The sequence below is a fragment of the Lagopus leucura genome, unplaced genomic scaffold, assembly GCF_019238085.1.
Source record: "Lagopus leucura isolate 7727_CA_CO unplaced genomic scaffold, USGS_WTPT01 Super-Scaffold_741, whole genome shotgun sequence".
Classification (NCBI taxonomy): domain Eukaryota; kingdom Metazoa; phylum Chordata; class Aves; order Galliformes; family Phasianidae; genus Lagopus; species Lagopus leucura.
In genome coordinates, this window is record NW_024962256.1 from 11,120,206 (window position 1) to 11,130,205 (window position 10,000).

The window sequence follows — 10,000 nt, forward strand, 5'->3', positions numbered from 1 at the left end:
ACTACGCTACGCTGGGAGGTATAACAATTGTTTTTCCTGCAGTTGCATTCAACTACTGTAAATAATTTGCCGTGCTTTCTGTGAGCTCAAAGGATTCAATGGCAACCTTCCACAGTAGCAGCAGGGGGAATTAGTTTACTTGGAAACGATCTGCGAGTGTGTGTATATACTGCTGGTGAATATTAGATGATTGGATAATGAGGTGTTAGCAAGGAGAGGCTACATAGATGTAAATATCTGTGGTTTGGAGCGGGCACTTTTCTTTAAAGAATGTGTTGCTAATGCAAAGCATACCATCCCGACGTGAGCACGGCGACGTGCGCGGGGACACAACTAACTTCAGGCATGACATAAAATAGCATCGCTCCAAGCAGGCTGTCAGTACCGTGCTGCACCCCGGCCAGGAGCAAACAAAGATTCCCGTGCAAGCAAGGCTGCGATTTCAGGAATTCGCTCTGTAGGTTTTAACATTCCGATTTTAAGAAGCCGAAGCCCGTTCCAGATCGAGAAGTTGTGTGGCTATTTCAACAGAGGCAGAGCCAGTTGTGCCTGCTCATTTCCTTAGCGGTGCTTAATCACATGGGAAGCGCAGCCTGACCGGGGAGATGCTGAGCACTTCTGAATCCCCTGACTTCCAGCTCGGTGTGTTTGGAAACCTGGCTCTGCAATTCTTTCTTACAGTCAAGGGCAATTTGATTCTCTGCTGCTGCGTCGCAGGGCTGTTTGCTTTTGGTTATTTAGGTACTGTAATTGTTATTAGAAGTGGGACTTGAAGGTAAAAAGGAGTGCTCAGATTTTCACGTTCATTTTTAACGGTCCAGCTTGCACGAATGAGTGTCTATGAGAGGTTAGGCAGAGAGGATTTGGCGCTGCATTTGTAGCATTTAAATAGAGCAAATCAATTACCATTTCTCAAAAAGGAGCCACCGGTTGGAGAAATTTATGTGGATTTTCTGCAGTATGTACAAGCGGCCTTTATTTTTCTAAGCGATATTTTCTGCTTAGAGTCAAATTCTTTCTTATACAGCTTACCAAAATAAATACTTGTATTTTGCAAAGATCATAATAGCTCATTAGAAGAGGATGAATTTGGACCCAGACTAAAACCTAACACCACAGGGCTGAGCATGCCTACTTGAACCTATAATGTTGCTAGTTCTCTCTCTCTAGGGAAGGGGAGGACTAGAGGAAAGGATTCAACCTTCTTAATTGTGAACCTCATTAGTGATGGTTGCTAGGCAAAACACACACCTACTTTCAGTGCATATGAAAGAGATAAACAATACGTCATAGACCATAATGACTCTTGCGCTCAGGGCGACCTTTAATTATTATATTTTTGTTCTCTTATACCTTAGTTATTAATGCAGAAAAACAAATCAGTTGTGTGTGTGTGGACTGCAGCAGATTCACAAATTGTTTTCCTTTTTTTGATGTCTAGATTGTATTTCGTTCTGGCAATCATTGCTTGCCACATTCATTTTTTCTGTATGCCCATTGGTAAGTATCATTTGAAACATAAAATGGCAATGATTGTATTAGCAGCTTAGCGTTCCGTTATTACTTTAATTAACTTTATTAGTGTAAAAAGCCACGATCCCATCAATGTGGCAGTAGCAGCTCACACGAGGAGCCCTGTGGCAATGGATGCCCAGGGTGGCCACGCTCAGGGCGCTCCGGTGCCAGCGCTTCTGGCCATTCTAACTCCTTGAGAGCTCAGAATGCATTTGACCTCTACGCATTTCACGTTAATGAAAACCAGAGCACCTCAGAGCTGTTTTGTATCTATGCACTGATGTACTTTGCAGTGAGAACCAATATCTGAATCTAAACAGCTATTTTGTACTTCTGGGGAAGTACACGGAGATACGAGCGCTAGCGCACGAGCGCCGCTGCAACGGTGTGTGAGTGGCTCAGAGGCAGGTGGGCTCCAGAAAGACACTGGATTTCCAGAGACATTTCCCAATCTCTTCTTCATCTCAGCCTATCTTCTTTGAGCAGTCCAGGCAAGAAGTCAATCACATTGAGTCAGTCTGAAGAAAAACATTTTATGCTGTTTTTCTCATACAAAAACGCCACTGCTGTAATCTGCAGCAGTAAGGCCCAGCAACAGGAAATTGACCTCACAGTAAATTCTTTGCAGATTTGGTCATGTTTTTACCATACACTTAAACTTGCATACATAACCTGAGACTGTACCTCTGGATCAAGGAATATGACAAGCCAAAATAAAATCAAGTCAAATTAAATAGCAAGAAAAAGCTGCAAGCAAAACCAGACCAAAAAAAAAAAAAAAAAAAAAGAAAAAAAAAAAAAAGAAAAAAAAAACAGAAAAAAAAGAAAAATTGGTTGTGACTGCAAAACTGCAAGTATTAAATAAAGAAAGGAGTCAGAAGCAGCTTCAGAAGTGACCGTATTCTGGTTGAGAGGGGCTGAGAAATAGTAATGGACTTTTTAATGAGTGGTTTGATTGATGAAAGAAGAAATTCTGGAAAAATAAATGTAATGGTGTATCAACATAAAGAATGGTGAAAAAAAAAAAAAAAAAAAAAAAAAAAAAAGCATTGCAAAAAAAAAAAAAGACATGTAAATGTGTGCCTACCATTTTCCAGATAAGAAGGAGCCGTACCTTCTGAGGGGTCAAGGCGGCGAGCCCGCCTTCCATGTTTGGAATTGTTGTGTACAAACATGTTGTCTGAGACAGCCAGAACGTGGCCATCCACATTGACTGTTGTTGATACAACAACCTAAAAAGGAAGAATAAAAAGGAATTTAAGAAGTCTGCATATTTTCAGGAGCTCGGATATATTAATAGATCTTCTGAGACAAAACAACATCGCAATCTGTTACTTCTCACTTGAAGCAAAGTGAATGACAACTATGAATACATCTTTGTTTATGTGGCTAACATTGGTGATTTTTAGCTCACAATTGTTTCTCTTCAGAACCTGCTACACTAATTAGAGTTTAATCTCCTATTATGCTAACAAATGAATTCAATTCAGGGAAATATTCTTCTAGCCATTAGTTTCAGAAACACCCCTCTAGCCACTCATTTTAAAAGCTGCTGTTTTGATTGATCTGTTGATATATTGATTAGATAGTTTATCTAATTAAAATTTGTTCACTTGAGACTGTCTTCAAATGAAGGGTTGTGAGGATTCCAAATAAAAAAAGCTTAATAAATCAGGAACCATCGTAACTCCCCATTTTTTCTTCAGTAAATGATCTCCAGGTCAGTTTTACAATTACATTTAATGTCTGATAATGAACTTTTTTGCATCTGAAAAGACTGAGTTGAATATGAATAGTGAAAGTGTTTTCAATCCATGAAAAGTATCCCTTCTCAAGTTCATTTGGATGGTGATTGACCCTGGTATGTCAATGGAATTTCCTCCTTTATTTTTGAGTGAAAGGCTCCTATTCTTGTGCCCAGGTTCAGAGTCCGGCCATAGAAGAGATGATGGATAGGGCCTTCTTTGGCTTCCAGCTGCTTCTCAGTAGAAAATGGAAAAGGAACATATGCAAAACACACAACCTTCCCGATAAAAACACCTACACAATGGGTTTGTGAAACTCATTCTGGAAATGATATTTCACCACCACGAGCCAAAGAGGAAATTGTGAGACATGCGTGTGTTGTGTGTGACGTAGCTTCACAGGTTGGTTGTTATTATCCCAGATAGACTTTTACATCTTATTTAAATGCTCCAGCATGGGCCCTATGGTGCGGGTTCCAGATTTGCTAAATGCAATAATCACAGTAGCTTTTTCTTTGTGGCTTAGCATTAGTAGAGTTCTCGTGGGCAGTGGCTGTGTGAGGCTGTGTTAGGCCGTACCAACAGCATGGGAGATGGTGGCAAAGGCTAGGACAAATTTTAGCTTTTGTCTTCTGCTTATTTTACTTTTGGACATAGCAAAAATGATTTTCAGGGTTCTCACACCAGCTCCCATACCCAAGCACATAATGAGCAAAAAAAGAGGGGAAAAAAAACTATTCTCCATTTCCACGGCACTAGTCTCAGGCATCAGAAGACAATTCTTATCTGTTTCTGCGTTTTGGATCACCTCTGATCCTGCTTCTTATTCACAACCCATAATTAGCTTTCAGCTATCACAGCACCTTTTCTGTGTACTCTGCCTCCTCTGAGACAGCCATCTGCGTTCTCCTTTCGAACAGCCCGAGGGCAGCTCTCTGCCAGTCTGCTCTGCTCCCCTATCTTTCTCGTCCCAGAAGTGGACACTTTCCCTCCTGTCGACATCCACTTTGGAGAGTGCTGAGGTTGCACACTCACCGAAGCGCAGAGCTGCCGCCATGCCACTGGGCTATCGGCTTTCACTTGTAATGAGATTTGCAGACTTTAAAAAATAGTGCAAAACATACAGGTGTGAATTTCAGCAAAGACTTCTGGATTTGTTTCCTAGAACGCAGTATATTAAGAAGACAGGGAAAGGTGTATATAAAAATGACAACTATTTTTGTTCTGTCATGTATATATAGGTCAGTCACCAAGGGAAAAATACTGTAGTTCAGCAAAAGAAAGTAGACATGCTGTGTTTTGTTATATTGGCTTCTTCCTGCAACACACCTAAAAAGGTGCTGAGACAGTGAAACCAGTTAAAAATTTTGTTCAAGATCTGACGTACTGTTAAGTCCACTTAAACCTTCTGAGAGGCAGGGAGATTAGCTAAAGAGACCCAGGAAAGTCTTTCTAGTGTCTACTGGTTCCATTGTCGACCACAAGATCACTCATGACTGATGCTTCATTTAGTCATCGGTGAGACAAAGAGGGCATTTCCACTCATTCCAGGTTTGACCTTCTGTTCTGTTCAGATGGATCAATATCACCAATGCCACGTGAAGCTGAGATGCATGAAAAATGGAAGCTTGGCTCAATTGTTTTGAAGAAATATTTTTCCCAGCTACAGATCTTTTCTGTTGGCTGGCTCAAGTGTTCTGGCTTCACCGGTTGGTTGGCTGTGCATGAAAACAGATGTCACATGTTTTGCTATCAAGTTTAACCACAAGTTATTCTTCTCATAACTAGGAAAGTTTTGAACATCTCAATACTAGCTTATTATTAGTCTCAAATATGAACCTTTTGGAAATCCTTTTGAAACAAAACATGTATAGTTCTTAGCAAGCATTTCAAGTGACCCCAAATACAGAGGAAATAATTTGTCCACCACATCAGATGTCTTTCTGTAAGTGTTATCATTCACCACAAGATAATTCAAAAGCTGTAAGGAGAAAGTGAAGTATTCAGCATTTTCTAATAAAATTCAGATAAAAATATGTGTGTGATACCTCTGCTGTTGGATTTACAAGTTGTAAACGTGAAAGGAAAAACTAGATCCAGACTTCACCAAGTTCAGCAGCTGAATTTCTAACAGCTGTTTACGTGGTTTACATATGTAAAATCTCCACAAGTCTCAGTTCATACTACAATGGAGGTGTTGAAAACTGTGCTTTCTGAGAAGGTACCCATCACGATGATCCATAACAGCCCACTGCGGAACTGGCCAGGTCCCAGAAACAAGCATTTAGATTAGTGGGGAATTTATAAAATAGCCATAGCATTTTGGATACATAGCATTGAAACTACACTAAGTAGAAGACTGACACTAGAATTTCATTAAACAAGAGTTGAAGAAGTTTGAAACTTCGAGTAAATCCTATATGGTGTCTGTAGGAGACATCTGTACCTGGAATCGTCGCATGTCTCGTGGGTTGCCTGCATTCTTCAAACAGTTCTGATTGCACTTGAGGAAAAACTTTAGGAAGAATCTATGGAAATACAAAATTGAAATCTATTAGTTTCATCAAACTGTAGAGCCAATTTTAAAAAGCTTAATACAATCTTATGATAGTTAGACATAAAAGAATACAGCTAGTAAACTACTACTTTCTTATTGGTCAATGTATGTATTTTAAACAGTTAGACCTCTGTCATAAACAGAACATTATTGCCAGGGAAAGGCAAATTCATATTTTTAATTTTTCAACAACTACAAGTATATTGACTCCGGGCCATATCTTAGCTTGGTGTGGGAAAGTCGATTTCAATGATTCATTGACTTCAAAGGCAGTGACTAACATCAGATGAAAATTTGTTTCTATTTTTTCTAATGTTTTTTGTTTTTTCACAACTTACATTAGCAGTAATGACCTCTATCCCAAAAAATTCTAAGGTAACAAATGACCGGTCTTCCAAAAAACTCTTGGCTTTGCCTCTAGCTTGGCAGATCTAGCTATGCAAAGGGACTCGGTCCAATCCTGCTGACTCCAGTGAGGCTCAGCCATGGATCTGGCCTGAAGAAAGGCCAGAGTTTGAGTCATGTTTTTTTAAAAGGTAAGGAACATGGAGGATTAGACCCTGTTTTACGACCTCTCCAAGCTGTGCCAGCCTTTAGCTGTAAAAAGTAACTCTACCTGTGCACAGAAATCCAGCTGATTTTTTGCTGTGAGGCAATTAGCAATTATTTAGGACTAAATTGTACCACTGAGGCATCTCCCAGCAAACCATTCTGTAGCAGTACTGCCTCACGGGAGCACAGCAAGCACTTATGAGAAGGGGAAAAGCGTGAAAGGGTGCAGACCCGCTGCACTCCTGCACAGGCTGCTGAGTACGTGCCGTGGGGTGGTGGTTCCACTCTCATTCCTTTACTCGTCACTCTCAAAAATCACTTTGAAAAGAAAGCAATGATTTTGTCTCCATGCTAAGGCGTGCAGGTGGGCTGAGCCACACTGCAGGTAGTCTCTAATTCCTCTTCTGACATCAGAGGATGTCCACAGCCTAGCACCTCCTCTTCCCTTTTCATGGAGTTCTGATTTCACGTATAGTAATTAGTTAAAAGCACTAAGGGTTTTGATTTCGGGCTCATGATTGGCACCAAGTAACAAGAAAGGCTCGGGACTCCTTATTCAGAGTTTCTCAGAGGCACCACCCCATCAGTTTGTGCTGTCCAACTTTATTCATTTTGAATATCAAGGTTAGGCAGAGCTTTTATATTTAGTCTATGAACCATTATTACTTATTCACACCAATCTGTACAAATGACTACCTTAGCTACAAACACTTTGCAGAAATTTTCATGTGCAAATAATATTCCTGGCAGGAGGTATGCCAAGAAATTCTTTCCTTCATCAGTATCCAATACGGCCCTATTGGAGTTGAGAAGAAATCTCCTAACAGTTGTGCCACACCACACTGTCCTGCAAAACTTTGGGGTGTCTGGACAGGAACATCACAAATGACTGCCCCATCCTACAAACTGCTGCCTACAGTCATGGCTCTTCTTTTTAAGTTAAACCTCGAAAAGGACCCTAATATCAACATGGGGTACTAATGCTGTAGGAGTGATCTCCCATATCAAGACAAGGGAGATGACTAGTTTCATTTCTATTGAGCATAGATAAGTCAGTGCCATCAATTCAGCTATCCCAAAATCTGCAAACAATTTCCAGCTGTTTAGCTGAATGAGAGCTGGAATTCCATTGTGGCTGACAGAATCTCCTCTCTTGGAGGTTCCCTTGCACTCAGGTTTTCTGCACACCATTGCAGGAATGCCACCAAGAGTTTCAAGCATCCCGTAAAACTACATTTGTGTTAGCCACATTTTCATTCTAATTTTATCTGCCTTGGGTTGGTTATTATTTTTTAGAGTTTGCGAGTTCCAGAGACCGACTCATCAACTGAGGACTGCCTGAGCACAACAGCATTTCTGTTCCATATCTGGTATTTCTCCCATACCTGTTAGGAGGCAGCTTTGATGCTGAGTCTGCCCTACCCTGTGCCCACCACACGCCATGAGAGCCTTTGGCCTCACTGCTCCCAGTGCCACAGCCATGCTGACAAGGAACATCTCAGCTTTTTTTTCTGATCTCAGATGGGTGTTGTGAAGCTTTCTGAGCTAATGTTTGTGAATTGCTCTGGAATTCTTAAACGAGCTGTGCATGGAGAATGCTCAATATTATTCCTAGTGGATTTTTTTCTTAACTTGAAGCATTCAAGATGAATTGTTTCTATACAGAGAGCTCACATCCTGTCCAAAAAGGATCATTAAGCATTCCTTCACTAAACATTACCTGGAACCCATAGTTGTTCAATTACTTGTTGAAAAACAAAACACACTTGGTGGAATTAGATGTTTTTACCATGAAGAACCCGAGCACTGAGCTAAGCACTGAAGCCACAACACTGGGGTGAACACAAGCAGCATTCACATCCCAGCTCTGTGCACCCCTTGATACCAAGACCTTTTTGTTCTTTGCAATCCATGTTTTCAGCAAATCTGTGGAGCGCAGGTGGCACTGAGACAAGATTTTCAGAGAAGACAACATAAGTCAAAAATCACGTTCCCAGGCAGAGCATTTCTCATGCTGCTCAGGCAAAGAAAACTGACTTGATTTTTCTTCTCATCTGACCAACAAGAATCAGGAATGGATGATCCCTGCAGAAGAGAACAGGTACAGTCCTCAGCAAAGCTTTGCAGACTTGTGGTAAGAGCTCTGCCACACACTGAGAAATCAGCAGCTGGATTTGAGCTCAGTTTGGCTGTGTCTCAAACCCAGTTTCAATAATAGAAAGGCAAGCCTTTCTAGATTTACCTCTCCATGCTACACTTTGTATTGTATCCATAAGTGTTGTCTTTGCAATAAACGCAGGCTTGCAGAATAGTCTTCCTAGGCATACCAATCTGTTCCTAAAATACTAATATGGAAAAAAACCTTTGTGATGCTTCTCTCCTCCAATTTTTTCACATGGCTAGAAAAGGACTGCTGCCACCTTAATTAAAATGTATTGCCTACCACAAGACTTCACTATTTTAAGATAAAATTTACATCTTTTATTAACTCACCTCACCTATACACTTAGCTCACAATGCCTCTCACCGCCCATCTGCCATCCGCGTACAGTAAGTCACTTGATATTCCACCCACCAATTTTTCCTAACAACCACTGTGCAATTAAACTCAACACGTTCTGTTGCGAGGTAAATTAGGCACACCTGCGGCCAGACTTCATTTGAACTGCATCAGAAAAGGACCTAACAAGGTGAGAGCGTACCACAAAGTTATAGTCCTGTCAAGCAATTAGGTTTTCACTTCTGGGACATCCGCACAGTGCAATTATGCTACACATTACAACCTGGCTAATCTTCTGAACAAATGTCATGTCTCAGAGAAGCTAGTAAAAGCAGTTCATCTGCAAATGTGTCTGCTCTTAAGCCTCCACCTTATGCACATAACAACCTACAGGAGACTTTTTTTGTGGTATGAAAGATCTTTTTTCCATGGGAGATTTTTAAAACCCTGCAAGTGCCTTTTCATCCTTTTCACCTCTTCTTAACCTTTTTGAGAAGAGGTGTTGTAGCAAATAGACTAGAAAGACTTCTGTACTTGAATTTCAACACTGAACAAGCAAGAAAACACTTGATATTATGAGTACAACTGGCGCCTTCAGTTTGCTTTGATTCAAATACTGTTTGGCTAAAAAAATATTTGTTGCAGAAAGCCACCTACTACAAACCATAGAGACATCGTTATTAAAGCATATCTCCAAACAGAAATTTCATTTCTCAGTCGGAAGTAAATGTTTCATTCTTTTTACTTCACGCACTGGGTACGAATGTCCTGATCTCAGCATCCTAAACCACAACTGGCACTGACAACAACACATGAGCACCCAGACCACGGCTAAGGAAGAAAGCTCCAATGCACAGTTATGCAGAGCCTCCACCCCTTTGTTAGATGAGACCTCCCCAGCTTCTGACTTAAAAAGGACAGAAGACACAGCAATCTGTCAGCTTTGCTGGCACAAATAATTCTGTTTCACTTCTCTCTGTATTTCAGGTACACAGTTTGCATGTTCAATTAAGCCTCCAGATAACATACGACTGCAATACAAAGCACAGAATTGTTAAGATACGACAAGCTCGCTCTACTTCCATGAGTAAAAATCCTGAGGTTTGTATCCTTATCCGAGATTCTGAAGTT

General features: G+C 40.7%; 1 protein-coding gene and 1 long non-coding RNA gene across 14 annotated transcripts in view; one reads left to right on the forward strand and one right to left on the reverse strand.

Annotated features, from left to right (window-relative positions):
- The window catches only part of LOC122175733, a 51,744-nt gene extending 44,005 nt beyond the window's left edge, over positions 1-7,739 (forward strand). For both annotated transcript variants that reach the window (XR_006177492.1, XR_006177493.1), the window contains one exon: positions 7,666-7,739. This is a non-coding gene — a long non-coding RNA (uncharacterized LOC122175733). The remainder of the gene's footprint in view (positions 1-7,665) is intronic.
- Positions 1-10,000, reverse strand: part of EBF3 (EBF transcription factor 3) — a 111,770-nt gene that overhangs the window by 35,494 nt on the left and 66,276 nt on the right. For 9 of the 12 annotated variants that reach the window (XM_042863620.1, XM_042863617.1, XM_042863614.1 and 6 more), the window contains 2 exons: positions 5,707-5,788; positions 2,603-2,747 (listed from right to left, as the gene is read on the reverse strand). In XM_042863620.1, coding sequence (XP_042719554.1) covers positions 2,603-2,747; positions 5,707-5,788 — 227 coding nt within the window. The remainder of the gene's footprint in view (positions 1-2,602; positions 2,748-5,706; positions 5,789-10,000) is intronic. The other 3 variants (XM_042863616.1, XM_042863613.1, XM_042863610.1) reach the window with 1 other exon arrangement.